The sequence below is a fragment of the Oryctolagus cuniculus genome, chromosome 4 (genome assembly GCF_051225735.1).
Source record: "Oryctolagus cuniculus isolate XC-2025 breed Fujian yellow rabbit chromosome 4, ASM5122573v1, whole genome shotgun sequence".
Taxonomy (NCBI): domain Eukaryota; kingdom Metazoa; phylum Chordata; class Mammalia; order Lagomorpha; family Leporidae; genus Oryctolagus; species Oryctolagus cuniculus.
Genome location: NC_142870.1, coordinates 173,023,194 through 173,046,965, shown reverse-complemented (window position 1 = coordinate 173,046,965; position 23,772 = coordinate 173,023,194). Strand labels below are relative to the sequence as shown.

The window sequence follows — 23,772 nt, the reverse complement described above, 5'->3', positions numbered from 1 at the left end:
ACAGTCCCTTGCCTTGTCATCCTGCCTCAGTTCCCCCGTGCAGGAAATGCAGTCTCCCTCTCTCTCCTGGCTACCTCTGACAAAACCGGAGGCAGAGCGAGGAGAGAGGCTGCGTGCAGAGAAGGGCTGACAGATGTCCGTAAATAAATCGTTTAACCGAAAGTGTGGCTGTGGGGCTCATGAAGGCGTGGTGTGTGGGAAGAGCAGCGCCAGCTACCACCTTGTCATCTGGGCAGACACCCGTGTCGAGATGGCGCTCGCCTCGGAACAGACTGTGTGCTAGAACTCAAAACAGAAAAGCACTCTGTCGGGATAGGCTGGGCCACGCTGCCCATCCTGGCGCAACTGGAAGTTCTGCTACACTTGACTCAAACACGCTTAGAAATCATTACTTCCAGCTGCTCTTGAAGGACGCAGACCCCTACGTAGGGCGTGACGCACTGATCGTGAGGGGGAACCTCCATGATTCTCAGCCCACCCCATGGTCTAATGCGTTACACATTCTGTGACTCTGTTCCAGTTGCTTTTCCTGGCTTGGATAGAAATTGTGAAAATGGAGCCACTTTTGCTTCAACTGCTTTGTTCTAGTTGGATACAATCTTGCTTAATTCAAAGATATGGTCATTATTTAAGTTTTGGGCATTAATATGACCTCGGTTTCTTTGAAAAAAAAATTTTTTTTTTAAAGAAGGAGAGAGGGAAGGAAAAAAAAATCCTGGGAAGGAAGTTTCAGTACCTAGCTTGGAACTCTGCCCTTCTTACGCTAACCTGGGAAGCCAGAGGGTCTCACTGAAGTGGTGCCCCCTAGAGGGGTTGCTGTGTCGGGTCCTGTGATGCCAGGGAAGCTGGGAGTGGTTCACTTCCTCTTCCTCAGAGGGTGATGGCATTACTAACGGGTGAGGTTCTACAAGCCGGACACAGGATCCTGCACACAGTGTTGGAACCGGCCATTACCGTGCCTTACTGCATGGCAAGCGTGCTGGTCAGTGAGCTGTAATCACTTCATTCACAATAGCCCTGGGAGGAAGGCGTTATTCCATTTTGTAGATGAAAAAACTGAAGCACAAGTAATTTGCCCAAGTTCACATGAATAGTCAGTGGTCATTCCAGCATTAGAATTTAGGGTCTATCTCAAGACCCTGTGATCTGGTGGTGTTGTGGTGCAGCAGGTTAAGCCTCTGTCTACGACAGCAGCGTCCCTCATTGGAGTGCTGGTTTGAGTCCTGACTGCTCGGCTTCCAATCCAGTTCCCTGCTAATGGTACCCGGAAAGGCAGTGGGTGATGGCCTAAGTACCTGCCACCCTTGTGGGTGACCAGGATGGAGTTTCAGGCTCCTGGCTTCAGTCTGGCCCAACCTCGGCTGTTGCAGCCATCTGCAGATGGAAGATCTCTCTTTGTCTCTCAGTCACTCTGCCTTTCAAATAAATGAATGTAAAGAAAGAAAAGAACCTTCCTTCCCACATTGCCTCACTCTGAGTTGAAAGTCACGCTTAGAGAACTACTCCTAACAAAGAAGTGGGTAAGTTATTTATTTATTTATTTATTTATTTCAGAGGCAGAGTTACAGACAGAGAGAGGGCGAGGTCTTCCATCTGCTGGTTCACTCCCCAGATGGCCACAGTGGCGGGAGCTGGGCTGATTTGAAGCCAGAAGTGTCTTCTGGGTCTCCCACGCGGGGGCAGGGATCCAAGCACTTGGGCCATCTTCCAAAGCTTTCCCAGGCCTTCAGCAGAGAGCTAGATTGGAAATGGAGCAGCTGGGACTCGAACCGGCACCCAGATGGGATACTGGTGCTGCAGGTGGAGGCTTAACCAAGTACGGCACAGCGCCGGCCTCAGAGATCGGTAAGATTTGAGCCCCCCACAGTTGCAGGACATTCTGGTTTCTTGTTGGTGTTTCCTGGGAAACCAGCCTTGGGCCTTTCACCTCAGTCACCGATCCTAGGATGCCAGCTCCCTTTGGGGTCGCAGGAGCTGCGTGCACAGAGCCAGGGCTCGCCTGGAAGGGGCTCCCTCAGCCTCGTCCATCATGGGGGTTCTAGAGGGGTCATCTCGGCCCCGTGCAGACTGTCCTGCACTCTTGTTTTCTCACAGAGGAGTCCCGGGACGTGACCTGACGGGTCCCTGGGAGACCACTCCGACCAGGAGCAGCGGCTGTCGGAGCATTCTGGTGAAGCCCGGAGCCCTCTTGACTCCTCTTGACTGATTCTTTCTCCTCCTTTCCTGTTGCAGGACGTCGAGGCCTCTGTGAGCACTCCCTAAAATATTTAAGCTCAAAAATCACGGAGCGGAAGCTGCAGGGCGGCTGGCTGCCCGCGGGCCGGGGCCGGCTGGAGAAGCCCTTGGTGGGGCCGCGGGGCTCGGCCGTGCCGGTGTTCAGCCCCCAGAACAGCCCCCACCCGGCGCCTGCTGAGAACGGCCCGCCGAAGCCCCGGGTGGTGACTGTGGTGAAGCTGGGCGGGCAGCCTCTGCGCAAGGTGACCCTGCTTCTCAGCAGGCGGTCCGTGCAGACCTTCGAGCAGCTCATCACAGACATCTCGGAAGCCTTGGGCTTCCCACGCTGGAAGCACGATCGCGTGCGGAAGCTGTTTAACCTCAAGGGCAGGGAGATCAGGAGCGTCTCTGATTTCTTCCGGGAGGGCGATGCTTTCATAGCCATGGGCAAAGAGCCGTTGACGTTGAAAAGCATCCAGGTGGCTATGGAAGAACTGTACCCCCACAAAGCCCGGGCCCTGACCTTGACCCAGCACAGCCGGGTCCCTTCGCCAAGGCTGAGACACAGGCTTTACAGCAAGGCTCTGAAAGTCGGGGAGCCCGAGAGCGCCAAGAGCTGTGGCGAGGCTCCCCGGTGCAAGGCGGCCGCCGGGCACCAGGGCAAGAGCCCCGTGGAGCCTGGGGCTCCCGAGGACAGGCCCAGGACCTGGAAGAAATGGGTGAGAGGGAGACGGGAGCCTGAAGCAGGTAGCAAGCCGCCCAAGGAAGCCACTGCTGAGGAGAGACGCGCAAGTGCAGAGAAGCCTCTGGGGGCCGAGAGCGAGAAGACCCCCGGTGAACTGATCAGGTGCGAGAAGTGCAAGAGAGAGAGGGAGCTGCAGCAGAGCCTGCACAGGGAGCGGCTGTCGGTGGGCACCAGCGAGCTGGACCTGGGGCAGTGCCACAGGTACGGCTCGGAGAAGCTGGCGAGGACACGCAGCTGCAGGCGGTCACCCGAGGCCATCCCCGCCCGTGGGGAGGGCGTGCGCAAGGACGAGAGCCATGGGAGCAGCCCCAAGGACGGCCCTCGGGAGCAGAGGCGACCGGGCAAGAGCCCAGACAAGGAGGAGGACAGGGGCGCAGGGGGCCAGGATAGCCGTGCTCCCGTAGCAGCCAGGGCGCAGAAGGACGCCAAGGAAGTTCCCGCGGCCACAGAGGAGGGGCTGCGAGAGGTGAAGAGGGAATCCAGGCTCCTCTGCAGCGCCAAGCCTGGCGGCTGGCCCCGGGGAGAGCACCAGGCCGGCTCTGAGCAGGAGAAAAAGGCAAGTGTGTCGGCGGGGAGGAAGACGGTGCTCAGAGACGAGCCGCCCGCCCGGGCGGAGAAGGAGTCCAGGACGAGGCCGGAGGAGAAGAAGCCGGAGCGGCCCGGCGGCCGGAAGCCACGGCCCGCGGGCATCATCATGGCCAGCGTGGAGAAGCACTATGAGGCCGGCCGCGTGGTTGGGGACGGCAATTTTGCTGTGGTGAAGGAGTGCAGGCACCGCGAGAGCAGGCTGGCCTATGCCATGAAGATCATCGACAAGTCCCGACTGCAGGGTAAGGAGGACATGGTGGACAGTGAGATCGCCATCATGCAGAGCCTGTGTCACCCCAACATAGTGAGGCTGCACGAGGTGTACGAGACCGAGACGGAGATGTTCCTGATCATGGAGTACGTGCGCGGAGGGGACCTCTTCGACGCCATCGTGGAGAGCGTGAAGTTCCCGGAGCCCGACGCTGCCCTCCTGATCCTGGACTTGTGCAAGGCTCTCGTCCACATGCACGACAAGAATGTCGTCCACCGGGACCTGAAGCCAGAGAACCTTCTGGTAAGCCCTGGGTACTGCAGCTATGGGGGGGAGGGTGATTTTGGGCATACGGGATAAAGTGATATTAATTGCTTCGTCCCCTGTTGCTTGCATACCCTAGAGTTTCACTGCTATGGTACTAGCTTGCTTTTTCCAGTGTTTAAAACTCTGGTTGGAGGTCCTAAGTGGCGTGATGAGTTGGTTTTCATGACGTCACCTTCCAGTTTGAATAAAAGGGCACTGTTTCTCCCTTGTTCACAATGACCACGTACACTCGATTCCTTGGGGATTTGCACGTTCTCTGGCTACGTACTGGGGTGTCTGCCGGCAGCAGCTGCCCATCAAGCCGTGGTGTCCACCCTGAGGCCCTCTCGCAGAGAGACACCCCTCTGGCCCCTTTGAACATAACGCTTGGTCAAGGAGCTCAAAAGGAGCGGCTGGGTGGGGGTCTGTGTGGGTGGGATGGGCATCAGAGACTGGCTCCGGCATCAGCCGCCCTGAGTTTGAGTCCGGGCTTTCTTACCCTAGGGGAAGTCCTGTACTTGTCTGGCCTTAGTGTCCTCATTTATGGGAGAGAGGAAGTTAGGGTGCTTACTCCGGAAGCTTGCGTGCAGGCTGGGCATGGGGGGGAGAAAGCGGCCCCCGGCAGCCCCTCCCTGTGCTGCCGCACATTCTCTTGTGGGTGCCAGGGGCTCTGTGACCGTGGTGCCCGAGGTGAGAGCGAGCCCCTCAGTGATAAAATCCAGACACAGAGAGGGCTCCCTCTCGGCCACTGGGAGCCACTGGCTTGGCTCAGTCTGCCCGCCTTCACGCAGCCTGGGGTCACCTCCACTGGCCACTCTGTCCAGTCTAGAGCAGAAGCCTCCCGCAGCCCTGAGTTCTTCATCACCGTCTTACTTAGAGCCTGGATCCCAGCGGTGTGCATGCCCCTGCGTGGCCTGCTGTGCTTGAGCCCTGTGCATTCCCGGCGGTCTTTGTGAGGACAGGGAACCTCGCTCTATCCAACCCCCGCCCCCGCCCCCTCTCATAGCCCCTGCCACCCCCTGAAGTACTCCACGTTTACTTCTCTGTCTTCCTCCTCTTACTGGAAAGACGATTCCCGACGGTGAGGTTGTGTTGGTCAGACCCTGCTCTGTGAGCCGGGCCAGTCTTCTACATGGTAGGCGCTTCCTCAGTACTGATTGGATGATGAGTGGAGACTGGTGTGCTGCCTGGCAGGGAGGGAGGGTTGCGTCAGGGGTGGCCACGCTCACGACTGCGACGTTGAAACAACGCTGCTGTTGAGCGAGCGAGCGAGCCATTGTGCCCAGAGCTGCGGGTAAAGGAATGCAAGAGTGCAGAGTGACCTTCGTAGGCCATGTTTCGGGAAGGGGCTGGACGGGGGGGTGCATGGATTTAGCCTGTTTCATTGAATTCCCATGGCTTTGGCCCGCTCCCGGAAGCATTGTCTCTGCATTCACCTGTCTGCAAACGGCTCCCACAAGCAGAGTGTCGGGCTCATTATCTGCTGAAGTGAGGTCTACCTTGGCCGTCATGTCAAACAACCTTGCTTTTACCAAATTTGAGGAGTACCAAAACCATTTCTTAAAATTATCGTCTTGAGGCCGGCGCCGCGGCTCACTAGGCTAATCCTCCACCTAGCGGCGCCGGCACACCGGGTTCTAGTCCCGGTTGGGGCGCCGGATTCTGTCCCGGTTGCCCCTCTTCCAGGCCAGCTCTCTGCTGTGGCCAGGGAGTGCAGTGGAGGATGGCCCAGGTGCTTGGGCCCTGCACCCCATGGGAGACCAGGAAAAGCACCTCGCTCCTGGCTCCTGCCATCGGATCAGCGCGGTGCGCCGGCCGCAGCGCGCCAGCCACGGCGGCCATTGGAGGGTGAACCAACGGCAAAGGAAGACCTTTCTCTCTGTCTCTCTCTCTCACTGTCCACTCTGCCTGTCAAAAAAAAAAAAAAAATTATTGTCTTTGATTATTTGAGAGGGGTGCACACAAACACAGAGAAGACACAAAGTCAGATCCTATCTGCTAGTTCATTCCCCAGAAGCTTTCTTTTTCCTTTTTTTAAAGATTTGTTTATTTGAGAGGTAGTTTTACAGAGAGAGAGGGAGAGAGACACAGAGAAAGGTCTTCCATCTGCTGTTTCACTCCACGAATGGCCGCAAAGGCTGGAGCTGAGCTACTCTGAAGCCAGGAGCCAGGAGCTTCTTCCGGGTCTCCCACGTGGGTGCAGGGGCCCAAGCACTTGGGCCATCTTCTACTGCTTTCCCAGGCCACAGCAGAGAGCTGGATTGGAAGTGGAGCAGCTGGGACACAAGCCAGCGCCCATACGGGACGCTGGCACCACAGGGGAGACTTAGCCCACTGCACCACAGCACTGGCCCCGTCCCTGTCCTTTATCCCCTTACTTTTTTGGTTGTTTCTGTCTTCGGGGCCTGAATTGTCCAAGCAGGGGAGATTCTGATTCGAGGCCCAGTGGATCCCATGAGCTGAGCATTTCGGGCACGTGTTTGTTCTCTGACGCGTGCAAGGAGGTCATTTGCCTGCGGAGCCATTTTCTTTTGGGGACAGATTAGCTCAGACTGCGTTCTCTAACAACGTCTGAGTCAGCCCCTTTCTTGGGCAGCAGAGGCTCTGGCTTGTGGGAAGGGACTTACGTGTCAGCGCTATCTTAGAATGGACGGAGTCAGCACTGGTTTGGATTGAGCGGAGTGGTTTGCTCGAGGAAGTTAAAAAACAACAATAACCTGCAAGGAATGCATTTAGTGTGGATGAGTTAATTGTCCCTGAGAAGTCATTCCTGGAGTTAAATGTCAGTACTTATCTGCTGTTAGTGCTTTGGGCCAAAAGAGTGTGTGTGTGGAGAGAGAGAGAGAGAGAGAGTGAGAGAGAGAGAGAAGGATAGGAGAGAGAAGGGGCAAAATGCAGGGATTATAATTTTTTTTTTAAATATTTAATTTGAAAGGCAGAGATGGGGGGAGAGAGAGAGAGAGAGAGAGATCTGGTGGTTCACTCACCAAATGGCTACAACAGACTGGGCTGGGTCAGGAAAACCAGGAGTCAAGAACTCCATCCAGGTCTCTCATGGGGGTGGCAGGGGCCCAGGTACGTAGGTCATTGTCCAGTGCTGACCCAGGTACATTAGCAGGGAGCTGGGTTGGAAGCACAGAGTAGCCAGGACTGGAACGGGTGCTCTGGTGTGGGATGCTGGTGTCACAAGCCACAGCTTCACCCACTCCACCATGACACTGGCCCCAGTAATGTCACATTTCAGTCGACATCCATGAGCTGTTGGATATTGCTGTTGATCACAATTGATATATCGACTCTTTTCTCCTTTCTGATCTTGGAAAAAGCCCATTCATTGTATTTTTTAGATTGAAAACTTTTTTTTTTTTTTTTTGATGATAGCAGGGCTGCCTGAGAAACTTAGAAAGCTATGTATTCGTGGCCAGCAGAGAGCTGGATTGGAAGTGGAGCAGCTGGGACACAAGCCAGCGCCCATACGGGACGCCGACACCGCATCATTGGGTTAAACTACCACCTGCGATGCCGGCATCCCATATGGGCACTGGTTCGAGTCCCAGCTGCTTCTCTTCTGATCCAGCTCCCTGGTAATGTGCCTGGGAATGCAGCAGAAAATGACCCAAGTGCTTGTGCCCAGGCCACTCACGTGGAGGACTGGGATGGAGTTCGTGGCTCCTGGCTTCTGCCTGGCCCAGCCCTGGCCGTTGTGGCTGTTGAGGGATGAGCCAGCAGATGGAAGATCTCTCTGTCGCTGTCTTTCAAATAAATAAGTGCACCTCTCTTAAAAAAATAATGAAAGGTAGATATTTGAGTATTGGAACTATCTTTTGTGGAATAGGCTAATGTATTTGCTCTCCTGTGGATAATTTGTCAGCTTGCATTTGTACAACTAGACACACCTGTTGCATTTTTATAAAACATGTTTGTTCTTTCTCTGGGTGAGTTAAATTCAGGATAGCATTATCAGAAGCCTCAAGGTTGCCTGATGCTGGCGTTTTTCAGTTTTGCACACTGAGGTGAAGATAATCTTGTACTTGACAATGGGCTCACCATCCAGGTTGTGAAAGCTGACATTGCTATACTTGCTGCTATAATAATTACATTGCAAATTTGCTTTGTATTCTGAGACTAATATTAATATCACCATGGTGATTACTGTCCATCAATTAATGTTCTTCAGTTGCCTTTAATTCGGTGTTTTGTGCTGTGCTAAGCTTTGCATTGTCAAACTAATTGCTTCTCCCTGCAATGGGTGGCGTCTGTCTCTATGGAGACCCACGCTTTGCTAAGCTTAGGAAGGTGACTGTGTGAGAAGTGACTTTCGATGACACAGCTTCTGCAGACTTTCTGATGTGCTGAGAGATCTCAGTGCAGAGAGCGTGCTTGCTCTGTTGTTCTAGCCACAGAGGTGTTTAGCGCTGATAACGGCCCTGGAGTCGCCTTTGAGGCCTGCATTCCCCCAGTTCTCCTGATCGCTTTTCCTGGTGCGATGCTAGCGCTCGTCTGCCTGTAGGGTTTCAGACTCCTGAGATCTTGCTGAGAAATTTTAATTATGAGGATTTCCAGCTTGCAGAAATATCGGTGTTAATTGCTTCTTCTGCCAGCGTGTGCTCCCCAGGAGGGGGTGGGGGACTGTGTTGGATGCTGTTGGCTGGGCCCTAGGGGTGGAGGGGCCGGTGAAGTGCTGATCAGACTTGCCCCAGCCAGCGTGGGTGTGGACGGGCCAGGCCATCTGCAGCAAGTGTCCCAGATGGGAGGTTGGGGCGACGAGGGTTGGAGGAGGCACTGAGGTGCTGTCAGACCTCAGCAGGATCATGGGAGAGAATTTCTCCCAGAGGAAGAGAAGAGAAGGGTGGGTTCCTGCCCTGGAAATGGGGCTACAAGGGAGCAGGTGGGAGGCACCCTGGCTCATCTGTGTGATGCTCATTGCCCCAACCCTCCCTGATGCCCTCAGCCCAGGGGCTGAGCTCTGGAGACTTGAGGCTGAGACCCTCAGAATTGGGGGAGAAGTGAGGGTGGGGTGGTAGGAACAGGGGACAAGTCCCAGCTGGGCTGGGAGCAATGTTGCACCCTCTTTGTGGCCCTTGGTCGGTTCTAGGAAGCAACAATCTTTGTCTACAATCTTTGTTGTAGATTTTTCTACCGACTGTGACTAGCTTAGGGTAGTCAGCGATGTCCCCAGGGTTGGCCATGGTGGCCTGATACTCTTTGCCCCTTGTCCCTGTAGAGTCAACCTGGTCAGTCGTTTTGTTGAAAATGATTCCCTAAGCTCTTTTCCCACTTGTCCTTGGATGTACAGGAAGGACTCCGTGGAGCCGGCTGTGCTGGGTACTGGTTCGGTTGTGTGCCAGGTTGTGTGGCAGGTGTGTGCCTGGACAGCAGGGCTCCGCTTCTGTCAGCCCCGCCGCGATCTCTGAGACGGAGGCGTCTGTGTCTTCTCTCCGCGCTCCACGTATTCACAGATGCTTCCTACCGCAACCACGTGAATTAGAGGCCAGGATAACCATGCAGTGTGCCTCAGCAGGCTGTGCTTAATGAAATCAGGAAATGTGGGTTTCAGCCTTGATGGGAAATTGCTAGAGAGAGAGAGGGTGAGGCGGGCTTTGAGGTCACTGGCCGGTTTTGATTGATTTTGATCGGAGGAGTGAGACGACCAGGGTGTGTGAGCGAGAGCTCATCTCAAGAACCCAGGCTGCTGCTGTTCAGAAAACGCTGCCGTCACGACTGTAGGCTTGAGCCAGTGAGAGTGGCTGTCAACGTCCAGTGCAGCAGTTAGCAGGAAAATGGAGTTCTCTGAACCCAATTGTTGTCCAGGCTTTGGCTGCCCAGCCAGCGGTTTCGGGAAATTTCCTAAAGTCTTCAAAATTCTAGATATTGGGCCATTTGGTGATTGAGATTTTTCTGCCTTCTGTAAATGTCTTTAAAAAAGTTAATTTGAAAGGCAGACACACACACACACACACAGAGGGAGAGAGAGAGGGAGAGAGGGAGAGAGGGAGAGGGGGGAGGGGGAGAGGTAGAGGGAGAGGGAGAGGGAGAGGGAGAGGGAGAGGGAGAGGGAGAGGGAGAGGGAGAGGGAGAGGGAGAGGGAGAGGGAGAGGGAGAGGGAGAGGGAGAGCTCGCCTCATCCACTGTTCACTCCCCAAATGCCCACAGTTGCTGGGGCCAGGCTGGGTGGAAGCTGGGAGCTGAGAACACAGCCTGGTCTCCCGTTTGGGGTGGCAACAACAGAATTCCTGGGCCACCTGCTGCTACTCCAGGATCTGGGTTAGCAGGAAGCAGGAGTTTACGGCTGGAGAAGCATCAGACCCGGGCACTCTGATGTGCATTGCCGGGGTCCTGGCGGCGTCTCACTGCAGGGCCAGATTCTTCCTGTTTACGCCTTCGGAAGCAGCCTCTAAGAGACAGCTGTCTGGCAGTTCTGACATCAACCTCAGGGCAACTGGAAAGCATCATTCGTGTGTGTTAAACTTGGCGAATCTCTTCCGGAGCAGTGACGTCATTTCTGCGAGGGGTACCCAAGTTCAGATCATTCAGCCACTCAGAGTAACGACTCCTGTCGCCCTCTCGGGAGCTGGGTTCATGTGTCGGCGGTGGCTCCTCTCTGAGAGACTGTCCTTGAGGATCTGAGAGTGTATTTCTTAAAACTCTGTATTTCCTTGAGAAATTTATTTTCTATATATTTGGAAGGCAGGGAGAGAGATCTTCCATCCACTGGTTTACTCCCCAAATGCCTGCAACAGCCGGGGCTGGGCCAGGCCAAATCCAGGAGCCTGGAGCTCCATCTGGGTCTCCCACGGGGTGGCAGGAACCCAACCACTTGAGCGTCCCAGCTGCCTCCGAGGGTCTGCGTTAGCAGGAAGCTGGTGCCTGAGCCCAGGCTCTCTGATAAGGGGCGGGGCATTCCACACTTGCCTTGTCTCTCTTTTCAAAATATCCTCAGTCTGAGGAAGGCGCTGAGGGAGGCTTGTCAGGAAGTTTCTGGGGTTTGAGGTCTAGTTGTGCGAATGTGATAACACAGGGTCGCCAGGTTTCTCCTCCTGGACGTCCCATCCATCGGAGGCTGTGAGGGCTGTGGAGAGGGTGAGGGGCCTGGCGCAGGCCCAGCAAGAGCTGATGGGGCTCGGCCTTGGGGGCTGCAGTGGACGGCGCACGAGGCCGTCATCCTGCAGGAGAAGACCAGACCTGCGATAGATCCAACACGGCAGATCAGGAGAGAGGCCTCGAGGGTGATGGGCGCTTCCGACCTGCAGCTGGGTCGGTCGTGGCCTCGCCTTTCTGACGGAGGAGGGCTGCAGCCGTGCAGGTATGGGGATGGCAGCCAGGCTGAGCTCGGGATAGAATGGAGGATGGCTGTCTGGGGCTGTCTTGCGCTGCCGGGTCACCATGCTGGAGACTGCCTAGGTGGGAATGAGCAGAAATTCATTTTCTCACAGCTCTGGAGGCTGGCTGGCAAGTCTTCATGCACGTCTAGGGAGCGTCTGCTTGCTGCCACCGCGTGGTGGGAGGTGGAATGGCAGCGGAGACCAACGTCGGCCTTTTATAAAGGAGCTAATCCCACCTTGAGGGTGGAGCCTTCGCTGCCTAATGGCCTCTCAGAGACCTCTCCCCTCAGTGCTGTCACCCCTGCGGTGAAGTTTCCACCGAGTAGGAGGGAACAAGCCACAGCGATGGAAAGCTGTAGGTGCTGTGCATAGATCTCTCTTTCCTTCCTTTTCTTTCTTTTTAAAAAGATTTATTTATTTTATTTGAAAGGCAGAGAGAGAGAGAGAGAGAGAGAGAGAATCTTCCAAGCACTGGTTCACTCCCCAAATGGTTGCAACAGCTGGAGCTGGGTCAGACTGATGCCAGGAGCTTCATCTGGGTCTCCCACATAGGTGCAGGGGCCCAAGGACTTGGGCCATCTTCCGCTTTCCCAGGTGCACCTGCAGGGAGCGGACTGGGAGTGGAGCAGCCAGGATTTGAACTGGCGTCCATGTGGGATGCTGGCACTGCAGGTGGAGGCTTAACCCACTACACCACAGCACCGGCACTGCAGATATGTTTTTCAAGTGTGTGTGTGTGTGTGCATGTGTGTGTGTGTGTGCATGCATATGTATTGTTGAGGAGATTGTAGGGACTGGGCACTAGCTGAAGCGGCATGTAGAGGAAGCGAAGGTTGTGGTGTTTATGTTGGGAGAGATGACAGTACCCTTAGGTGATACAGAACCATTCTCTGGGTGGGGAAACTCTGGGAGAAGAGCAGGGCCAGGGACAAGCACAATGAGTTAGAGCTGCCCATCCAGTCAGCCAGGTGATAGGCAGGTGGTGATGGACGTGTGTTGTGACATGGGAGATTGGATCCAGGAAACACCTGCAGCTGAGCGGACATTCCTCCATCAGCCGAGCTGCCCCGCTGTGAGTCAGTGCTGGGTGCATCCTAGCAACGTGTGTACCGAGCTGGCTTCCTGCCACGTTCAGGATGAAAGCCGAGTTCACGTCTATGGCCTGGGAGGGCCTGTGTGATGTGCCCGTCTTCCTCTGCAGCCACGCCCTGCCTCTCAGTCCACCCTTGCTCTTGCCGGCTGCTCCCACGCTGTGCTGCCTGAACCCCTGTGCCTTTGCGCTTGCTGCCTCCTCCACCCGAGAACTTGCTCCTCAGGAAACACGTGGCTCCTCCTGACTTCCTTCATACGCGGCCACCTCGGTGAGCCCTTCCTTATAGCACCAACCCTGCTTGGTCCCTACCAGCACCGTCCCGCAGAACTTCCTGGGGCGGTGGAGATGTTCTGTATCCACACTGCCCGATATGGTAGCTGCTAGAAACAGGAGCACTTGAAACAGACCTTAGGTGTCGGAAGAAATGAGCTTCGTCTTATTTAAGGATAAGTAGCCACGTGTGGTTCATGGACACCGTAAGAGCCAGCACAGCCTTTATCTCACTTTTCTTGTTGCATGATACCCGTTGCTCTCTGACCCTTTGTGTTTGCTTGCACAATGCTTGTTCGTAGGATGGAGGTATCATGGAGCCAGGTTTATCTGTTTTGCTCACTGCTGTGTTCCTAATACCGGGATGGCGCCTTGGACATTCTAGCCATAGCATTCACACTGTTGAAGGAATATAAGTGTTGACTAAGTAGAAAAGATATAGGCACCCAAAGCACATTGTGCAGGTGTGTGACAGGTCCCGAGGGAGGCTTTCGTCCCACTGTTTTTTTCATTCTTCTGTGTTACTGTGTCTTTTGCTGATGAAGTGTAAACTGACTTTAGGCATTGGCGTTTTACTGTGGATTGGTTTCTAGGGTCATGTCAGTCCTCAAGGCAGTTGGAAATGGACCTCAGGGCTGTCGTTGGGCCAATGCTGGCATCCTATATCAGAACACAGGTTTGAGTCCCAACTGCTCCACTTCTGATCCAGCTCCCTGCTAATGCACCTGGGAAAGCAGCAGATGGTGGCCCAAGTGCTTGGGCCCCTGCCACCTTCTTGGGAGACCCGGATGGAGTTTCTGGTTCCTGGCTTCAGCCTGGTCCAGACAAGGCTTTTGTGGCCATTTGGGGAGTGAATTAGCAAATAGAAGATCTCTTTGTTGCTCTTTTCTATGTCTCTCTGCCTTTTAAAACAAACAAACCTTAAATTAGAAAAAAAAAAAAGGAACTGGACCTTGGAGGGAAAAATCAAAAGAACCGTGACGGGTGAAGTGAGCAGTTGGCAAAGATAAAAACACTTTGCTGCTGCTTTCATTTTTAAGGGTGTGTTTGCTTTTGGGGCTGTACTCTGCTGCCATCTTGTGTTCAGAGATGAAAATTGCAAGATCCCATTTTAATCTGTGTCCTGTTGGAAGACAGTGGGAGACTAGGGGTTCAGTCCTCTTGGGGCCTGGGATCACCCGGAGGGTTAGCTGGATGCCATGGAAGTAATGCAGGCCACCTGGATTCAAAGCAGAGCCCTTTGGCATGGCCGGAAAAGGGGGTGATGGACATGGGGGCACTGATGACCTGCAGCCAGGGGGCCGTTGGAGACAGCCTCAGCAGGAAAGTGAGCGGTGAGTTTAGACCAGAGGCAGAGGCGTGGGCGCCGTGTGCCAGGGGAGGCTTTCTGGGTAGGTGGTTCAAGGGGTCTTTGGCTGCCTTAATGGCCACACAGAGCTGCTGTTAGCTGAGACTCCTGAGCTCTGTGATGCTGGCGGAATCACACCTGCTGTGTGGTGCTCCAATCTGGGCCTTCTTTCACAGGAGTGCCAGTGACGTGGGGACCGCCAGGGCTGCGGGGGGTGCTGGTCAGGGGTCAGGGGCTGCACTTAGAGCAGGGAGGAGCAAGGGGAGGGGCTGGTCAGGAGCCTGGAGCCTGTGGGGGTGAGCTGGGGGGTCCTACGATGCTAACTTGGAGGAGCCAGCAGGCCAGCAGGGGAGTCAGGGCCCTTGCTCTCCATCTTTGGAAGGGATGTGTCCATCCGTGTCATCCCAGGGGCCAGATTTAGAAAACAGGTGGTTAGGGGGCAGATTCTGAATCCACACGGGGGTGACTCCTCCCACATCAGCTGGCAGAGGATGGACCGATGCCTGCAGCTGTTGGGCTGTGTCGTGGCGAGGTTTCTTTTTTTAAAACAAGATTTATTTATTTGGAATGCAGAATTAGAGAGAGAGAGAGGTAAAGAGATCCTCTATCTGCTGGTTCACTCCCTGAAGGGCCACATCAGCCAGAGTCGGGCCAGGCTGAAGCCAGGAGCCTGGAACTCCAACTGGGTCTCCTGTGTGGGTGCAGGGGCCCAAGCACTTGGGCCATCCTCCACTGCTTTTGCAGGTACATTTTTAAAAAGAGATTTATTCATTTATTTGAAAGTCAGAGTTACACAGAGAGAGAAGGGGAGGCAGAGAGAGAGAGAGAGAGAGATCTTCCATCCACTGGTTCACTCCCCAATTGGCCACAATGGTCAGAGCTGTGCTGATCAGGAGCCAGGAGCTTCCTCCTGGTCTCCCATGTGGGTGCAGGGGCCCAAGGACTTGGGCCATCTTCTACTGCTTTCCCAGGCCATAGCAGAGAGCTGGATTGGAAATGGAGCAGCCAGGACTCGAACTGGTGCCCATATGGCTTGCTGGCACTGCAGGCAGAAGCTTTACCTGCTATGCCACAGTGCCGGCCCTGCAGGTGCATTTGCTGGATCAGGAGTGGAGCAGCCGGGACTTGAACCAGCATCTCAGCCGAGTGATGCTGGTGTGATGGGTGTTGGCTTCACCTGCTCTGCCACGATGCTGCCCCATGGCAGGCTCCATGCAAGCGAACGGTCATCTCACAGCGAGGTGTTTCAGATACGTTTCCTGCCGGGCAGGAGTTTGAGTTGGCTGGTCTCAGGAGTCCCACTGCGTCCAGGAGGACGTGGCTCACTTAATGACAAGGAGCAAGATAGGAGCTTGGCAGCTCTCCCTCCCTGTCTCCTCTCTGTAACTCTGCCTCTTAAATCGATCAATCAATCACATATATATATATTTATCAAACCTAAGCAGCCGGGGGCCACTGTATAAGCAGGGACAAACAGCGACCACCAGAACTACCCCCGGGTCTGGCTCGCTAGTGGGTGCTCCTGCGATGAGGATGTGACAAGAGGAGGCCTAGTGTTGCGTCAGAGAAGACTGAACGGTACCTAAGGGACAACCCCCTCAGATGTGGCGTTCTGAAGCACGTGCCCGCAGTAGCTGGATGTTGGCCAAGCACACTTTCACAGCGAGAGTCTGACGTGGATTCTGTTAGTGGTCCGTGGAGCCCGGCTTTGGCTTTGGGATTTCCACGTGGAAGGGAATATTTCCAGTATTTCATGGTGGGAACACACAGCTTAGTTTTGTGGGCTCCATCAGCCAAACGGTTTTAAGGCTGATCATTTAACTGGGAATATTTACAAAATAGTTGTGAGGGACATATTTTTTTTTTTCCCAGTAATTACCCAGCCAGTGTGATGAACGTAGATGTTCCAGCTGGTAATTCTAGGCACCACGCTATCTTGTTTTCCCTCCCTTCCAAATGGGATTTTCTGGCCTGCGTCATTCTGTTGTCCTTCTTTGGGCTACATCTGTCTCTGTTGGCAAACCAAACAGACTTGTCTTTTGGTTCTAAGTCTATGACTTTGCATTTGGTTAGGTTACTTGTGGAGCTGTTGGTGAGATTGTGGGTAACTCAGGCTCAAGGACACGCTGCTATGGAGATGCAAGGCCTTTGACGGGAACCGAAGCAAGAGTGAGAAATGTATTCTGGTCTGGAGAGACCAGGGGTGGCTGCTCCATCTTGCATTTCCAGGAGTTCCCGTGGCTCCATGGGGCACAGGAAGAACCAGAGTTCCCCCAAGGCCCTACTGCCTCCAGTGGCCAGTCCGAGTGTTAGGAACCTCTGCCCAGTTCTGGTGGAGAGGTGAGGGTGCCGACAGCTCTGGTGGCACTGGTGCGACTTCTTACTCAGCTGGGACTGCCCAGGTGTGTCTCTGTAGTGGCCTAACTAGCCACCTGCTTAGCCTTTGGTCTGATCAGCCGTCGTCGTTGATGGGACACAGGATAGCTGCTCCTCACGTTTACTTTTGTGAGCACCATGGAGTATTGAAGGAGGACAGCGTTTTGATGGGCACTCAATTACTTAACCTCTGTCTCCAGTGGAAAACGGCTTCCATGGCTTACGGGGTACCAGTGTAACTCATAATTGCTGCAGCACAGGCTGCCTTGCTCCCCATTGTTTTTTTTTATTGTTCTCTCTCTCTCTCGTTTTATTGTTTCTTGCAGAGTGACCTAAATGCCTGTTACACTTACCTCTTGAGATGAACTTTCCTGGAATGACTCAGTGTTACCAAACAATCATCATCTTCTATGCAAATACCGTTGTGTGGGAATTGTTTTACGAGAGATTAGAAAGCCAATTGCCTGGACTTGTTTGAGTGAAACTCACGTGGATGCATGTTGATGGGGACAGGTGGCAGCAACTGAGTCTTTCTTTTCTAAAATATTTATTTATTTCAAAGGCAAAATTTCAGGGAAAGGAGAGACAGAGTTGAGAGATCTTCCATTTGCTGGTTCACTCCCCAAATGGCTGTAATGACCAGGACTGGGCCAGACCAAAGCCAGGAGCCAGGAGTCAGGAGCTTCTTTTGGGTCTCCCACATGGGTGCAGGGGCCCGGGGATTTGCACCATCTCTCGCTGCTTTCCTAGGTGCATTAGCAGGGAGCTGGATCAGAAGTGGAGCATCCAGGACTCGAACTTGTGTCCATATGGGATGCTGGTGCTGCAGGCAGTGGCTTAACCTGCCACAGCGCCAGCCCCATGGAATTGAGCCTTTCTATTCATGTAGAGTGAGGGTAGCTGTATATTTTCTCTGTTTTTGTTTGTTTGTTTTGACAGGCAAAGTTAGAGAGGGAGAGAGAGTCTTCCTTCCATTGGTTCACCCCCCAAATGGCTGCTACAGCCGGCGTGCTGCACCCATCCGAAGCCAGGAGCCAGGTGCCTCCTCTTGGTCTCCCATGCGGGTGCAGGGCCCAAGCACTTGGGCCATCCTTCACTGCCCTCCCGGGCCACAGCAGAGAGCTGGCCTGGAAGAGGAGCAACCAGGACAGAACTGGTGCCCCAGGCGGGACTAGAACCCCGGAGTGCTGGCGCCGCAGGCGGAGGATTAGCCTAATGAGCCACGGTACTGGCCTATTTTCTCGGTTTTTAAAAATGATTTATTTGACCTTCTTTAAAATCCCCTAAAAGTTCAAGGCAAACTGGGACTATTGGCCATGTAGGGCTAACACTTTACTGAGTGGCACTCCTGACATGGGCCTGGGTGCTGGGAATTATCACCCTACAAGCCTTCAAATGAAAGAGGAATGGAGGGCCGGCGCCGTGGCTCAATAGGCTAATCCTCTGCCTGCAGCGCCAGCACACCGGGGTTGCCCCTCTTCCAGTGCAGCTCTCTGCTGTGGCCCGGGAGTGCAGTGGAGGATGGCCCAAGTCCTTGGGCCCTGCACCTGCATGGGAGACCAGGAGAGGCTCCTGGCTCCTGCCTTCAGATCAGCGCGGTGCACCGGCCACAGCGGCCATTGGAAGGTGAACCAATGATAAAAGGAAGACCTTTCTCTCTGTCTCTCTCTCTCACTGTCCACTCTGCCTGTAATATATATATATATATATATATATATATGAGGAATGGAGACTCAAATGAGTGAAAAAGTCATCCAAGGCCACCCAGGTATAAGTCTAGGCGTTTTGCAAAGACTCCTGGCCTGTTGGGTTCTTCATTGCTCGCTCTGGCCAGTTAGGGTCTGTATTTAACATCTGCCTCCTGCGTATTTGTCTGCTTCTTCATTTGATTCCCCCTTGTCTTTCCCCACTGCCCGGCCTTGGCGTTACCCACAGATGTTTCTGGTTCTCATGTGCTAAGGTGTCATGGATCCTTGCTCTAACTCGGTGCTGTCCAGCAGAACTTGCTGTGAGATGGAAGTGGGAAATGCTCCCTGCGCTTGTTCAGTGGGGAGTCACTAGTCCCAGGGGCCTGCTAGGCCCATGAAGTGTGTTAGTTTTAATGAATGAATTTCAACAGCCATCTGCTGACAGTATGGTGCTGCCATATTGGATGGTGCAGTGAATTAACTCACGGGTTCTTTAGTTGCAGACGGGGGCGTGGGTCACAGAGGTCAGAGCTGTCGGCTTGTACGGGTCTGTTCATTGCGTATCTTGACAATCTTGACAATCAGTAGGATTGCCTACTTGTTGCTCCCTTCTGTTTTCTCATCATGGTTTTGCTGGTTTGGGGATTTTGGTTTCTTACAGGTTCAGCGAAATGAGGACAAATCTACTACCTTAAAACTGGCTGATTTTGGCCTCGCGAAGCACGTGGTGAGGCCGCTGTTCACCGTGTGTGGGACTCCGACTTACGTGGCTCCTGAGATTCTTTCTGAGCAGGGTGAGTGTCACGCTTCGCTCTCGGGGACTCTGGCTCACTGACCAGCATCTTTTATTTTTAAGACTTTTTTTTAACTTTTATTTAGTGAATATAGATTTCCAAAGTACAGCTTATGGATTACATTGGCTCCCCCCACCATGACTTCCCTCCCACCCGCAACCCTCCCCTTTCCCGCGCTCTCTCCCCTTCCATTCATATCAAGATTCATTTTCAATTTTCTATATATACAGAAGATCAGTTTAGTATACATTAAGTAAAGATTTCAACAGTTTGCCCCCACATAGAAACACAAAATGAAAAATACTGTTTGAGTACTCATTATAGCATTAAATCCCAATGTCCAGCACATTAAGGACAGAGATCCTACATGAGGAGTAAGTGCACAGTGACTCCTGTTGTTGACTTTACAAATTGACACTCCTGTTTATGGCATCAGTAATCTCCCTATGCACCAGTCATGAGTTTCCAAGGCTATGGAAGCCTCTTGAGTTCACCAACTCTGATCATATTTACACAAGGTCATAGTCAAAGTGGAAGTTCTCTCCTCCCTTCAGAGAAAGGTACCTCCTTCTTTGAAGACCTGTTCTTTCCACTGGGATCTCACTCACAGAGATCTTTCATTTAGGTCCTTTTTTTTTTTTTTTGAACGGAACAGTCCAAAAGTCTCTCTTTCCCTCTCCCCCTCTCCTTCTACCCCCCCCCGTAGCTCTGCTTCTCAAATAAAATATTTTAAAAAGATACCAAAAAATCATTTTAAAGGCCAGTAAATAATATTTTTAAAATTTATTTTTAAAGATTTATTTATTTATTTATTTGAAAGGCAGAGCGACAGAGAGAGAGAGAGAAAGAGAAAAAGAGAAAGCAACAACAGGGTTGGGAGAGGGGGAGGCAGACAGACAGATCTTCCATCTGTTGGTTTACTCTCCATGTGGCCTCGATGGTTAAGACTGGGCCAGGTGGAAGCCAGGAGCCCGGAACTCCATTAGGGTCTCCCATGTGGGAGGCAGGGGCCCAAGTACTTGATCCATCTTCCACTGCTTTTCCAGGTACGTTAGCAGGAAGCTGGATTGGAAGCAAAGTAGCCAGGACTCAAACCAGCACTCTCCGCTGATGTCCTAAGTGGTCCTAACTTGCTATGTCAGACCATGTGATCTATTTTTTTAATTGAGAGAGAAGGCCATGAGTAGATAGGAAAGAAAAACTGGTGGCATTGCTCTCTGGTGGGGTACCAGCTTGTAAAATTTGCAGTCCAGTGTAGCACTGGTGTGGACACCTTGTTTGTGGTGGGGCAGCGAGGGAAGCCATCCCTGTCGTTTCCGGAGAGCTGAGGTCCCCTGGACTCAGAACTGATTCCCCACTGCTTAACTTCATCTCTGCCCCGGTCTGCACAGGTTATGGCCTGGAGGTGGACATGTGGGCCGCCGGCGTGATCCTGTACATTCTGCTGTGTGGCTTCCCCCCGTTCCGCAGCCCAGAGAGGGACCAGGATGAGCTCTTTAACATCATCCAGCTGGGCCACTTCGAGTTCCTCGCCCCTTACTGGGACAGCATCTCTGACGGTGAGAGCTGGGCCTTCCGCAGGAACGAGAGAGAGGAGGGGAGGCGGGGCTGGGCCGCCTTCTGGGTTCTGACGGCAAAGCAGGTTTAAGGGTGGGACGTGCAGTGTGCATTAAGACACGCAGAGGGCCCACCTCAGGAGCCTCAGCCACTTCTGGTGCCACATTGCAAAAACACGACTCATGGAATTTAATGAAAAAGTCTAACCACCAGCTGCAGTTACTCTTAAGGCAACGGAACAACCTCAGAACCAAAAAATACCGGAAAGAACTTAACTACCACTTGGAAAGAGAAAGACCATTGTATAGGAAAGAGTGCTTGTGAGTGGAACAGACTGAAAATGCTTATTTTACTCCTGAAAAGTGGACTTGGAGCAGAGGGGGCTCTGCAGGGAGAGGGGTGGAGGTTATTTCTGAGGGACCTTGAAGTGTGCATGGGGCTCCTCCCATTTGGTCCTCACTTCCGGTCTGATTCCAGATGGAATTGCTCCCCTTGTCTCTGCTGATTTGTCTGTACTGCTCACTGTCCTTGTAAAAGCGAGCGGGCAGTAAATAGAACAGACTAACCAGGAGAGGAGCCTGGACAGGGGGTGAGCCCCTCAACTTGAGCAAGAGGCATCCCTCAATAAAGAAAATAAAAAAGCAGGTGGTTTCTTCCTGGAAAAGCAGCGAAGTCTCTTCTGCTCCTGCCTGCTGCCTGGCTCACCAGGTGTTATCACGACCCACTAGGACCAGCCGTGGTCTTGGGCAGAAGTGAAATGCTGCAGCACTCTTCGCGACACGTGTTTTTGTTTTGTCAACACAGAGGTGTATTGGTTGCCTTAGGAGGAGTGAATATATTTTATTAACAACTTAATTGTTTGATTCACAGCTCCAAGGCATCTAGTAGGCATGTGGAACGTGGCTCCCATGGTTTCCCTGTGCAGGAAGCTGTGGATGTTAGGGGTGGGCCTGGCCACGCAATTCCAGAGAAATGAGCAGATGTCTTCTAGAGCAGTGCTGTCCCACATGGCAGCCCCTGGCCCACAGGGCTGTTTACACTTAGTGTAGGTTAATAGTAAATCAAATAAAAGTCTTTGTAGCCACATTTCCCATGGCCCCCCACCTCTCCCAGTCCCGAGTGGATCCTGTGGATGGAAGATGTTTCTGTTTTCTCTGGGGTCTGAGAGCCTCTTAGCCGGCCTTTGGTGCTAGCATAGAGGAGTTCATGTGTGGGGAAGGAAAATTCAGAACCACCGGCTTTCATCACGCGTGTCTCTCTTTCTCTCGCTCGAACAGCTGCCAAAGATCTGGTGAGTCGGTTGCTGGTGGTAGACCCCAAAAAGCGCTACACAGCCCACCAGGTTCTTCAGCACCCCTGGATTGAAACAGCTGGGAAGGCCACGGCAAACCTACAGAAGGAGGCATCCCCCAGCGGTGAGGGTCACTTCCGGAGCCAGCACAAGAGGACTGCAGAGCAGGCGTCGTAGCCCCGAGCACCTGTGCGGCGTCTGCTCTGCTCAAGGACAGTCAAGGACAGCATCAGACTGAAGCAGAGAAAAGCGGCCTCTCATCGCACAGTTAGGAGAGACGCTCAGTATATTTTAGAAACAAGTCAACTGAGTCTGAATGGTAAATGTTGTAACATATTTTCAGATTTGTACATTTGAAGCCTTTAATACTTGCTCTTTTTGGTAAGACCTGTCATCAGTGAGGAGTTTTGTTAATAACCACGTGTCATGCTTCCTCCTTGTAGTTAAGTTTGTGGTGTACTACTCCAGTGGTGCTCACTAGGGACTACATTCCCCCATGAAATGAACAAGGTGTATCCTTGCCTTTCTGTGCTAATAAAACATGGTCTGGATAACAGAAGTGGGACTGCATTCTAATTATTATGTTCTTTTTTTTAAACTTTTATTTAATTAATATAAATTTCCAAAGTACGGCTTATGGATTACAATGGCTTCCCCCCCATAACGTCCCTCCCACCCGCAACCCTCCCCTTTCCCACTCCCTCTCCCCTTCCATTCACATGAGGATTCATTTTCGATTCTCTTTATATACAGAAGATCAGTTTAGCATACATTAAGTAAAGATTTCAATAGTTTGCAACCACACAGAAACATAAAGTGAAAAATAATAGATGATTTTTTAAATGCTGATGAAATCAGATCAGACCTATTGTCATGTTTAATCCCAGTGAGAGTCAAGTTGGGAATTGATAATTTCTTCTTCTTCTTCTTCTTTTTTTTTTTTTTTTTTACAGAAGATCAGTTTAGTATACATTAAGTAAAGATTTCAACAGTTTGCACCCCCATAGAAACACAAAGTGAAATATACTGTTTGAGTACTCATTATAGCATTAAGTCTCAATTTACAGCACATTAAGGACAGAGATCCTACATGAGGAGTAAGTGCACAGTGACTCCTGTTGTTGACTTTACAAATTGACACTCCTGTTTATGGCATCAGTAATCTCCCTATGCACCAGTCATGAGTTTCCAAGGCTATGGAAGCCCTCTGAGTTCTCCGATTCTTATCTTGTTTAGACAAGGTCATAGTCAAAGTGGAGGTTCTCTCCTCCTTTCAGAGAAAGGTACCTCCTTCTTTGAAGACCTGTTCTTTCCACTGGGATCTCACTCACAGAGATCTTTCATTTAGGTTTTTTTTTTTTTTTTGCCAGAGTGTCTTGGCTTTTCATGCCTGAAATACTCTCATGGGCTTTTCAGCCAGATCCGAATGCCTTTAGGGCTGATTCTGAGGCCAGAGTGCTGTTTAGGACATCCACCATTCTATGAGTCTGCTGAGTATCTCACTTCCCATGTTGGATCACTCTCCCCTTTATTTATTCTATCTGTTAGTATTAGCAGGTACTAGACTTGTTTATGTGCTCCCTTTGACTCTTAGAACTTTCATTATGATCAATTGTGAACTGAAATTGATCACTTGGACTAGTGAGATGGCATTGGTACATGCCACCTTGATAGGATTAAATTGGAGTCCCCTGGTATGTTTCTAACTCTACCATTTGGGGCAAGTCAGCTTGAGCATGTCCCAAATTGTACATCTCTTCCCTCTCTTATTCCCACTCTTATGTTTAACAGGGATCACATTTCAGTTAAATTTCAACACTTAAGAATAACTGTGTATTAATTACAGAATTAAACCAGTCATATTAAGTAGAACAGACAAAAAAAAACTACTAAGAGGGATAATGTATTAAGTTCTTAAATCTCATTTATTTATTTGAAAGGCAGTTATGGGTGGGGGAGAGGCAGAGAG

General features: G+C 52.3%; 1 protein-coding gene across 1 annotated transcript in view; it reads left to right on the top strand.

The window, feature by feature from the left end:
• Nucleotides 1–22,362, top strand: part of DCLK3 (doublecortin like kinase 3) — a 49,207-nt gene extending 26,845 nt beyond the window's left edge. Inside the window, exons 2-5 of the mRNA XM_070072954.2 lie at nucleotides 2,233–4,061; nucleotides 18,823–18,955; nucleotides 20,347–20,514; nucleotides 21,790–22,362. Coding sequence (XP_069929055.2) covers nucleotides 2,233–4,061; nucleotides 18,823–18,955; nucleotides 20,347–20,514; nucleotides 21,790–21,980 — 2,321 coding nt within the window. The 3' untranslated portion in view covers nucleotides 21,981–22,362. The remainder of the gene's footprint in view (nucleotides 1–2,232; nucleotides 4,062–18,822; nucleotides 18,956–20,346; nucleotides 20,515–21,789) is intronic.
• Nucleotides 22,363–23,772: the final 1,410 nt, after the last annotated feature.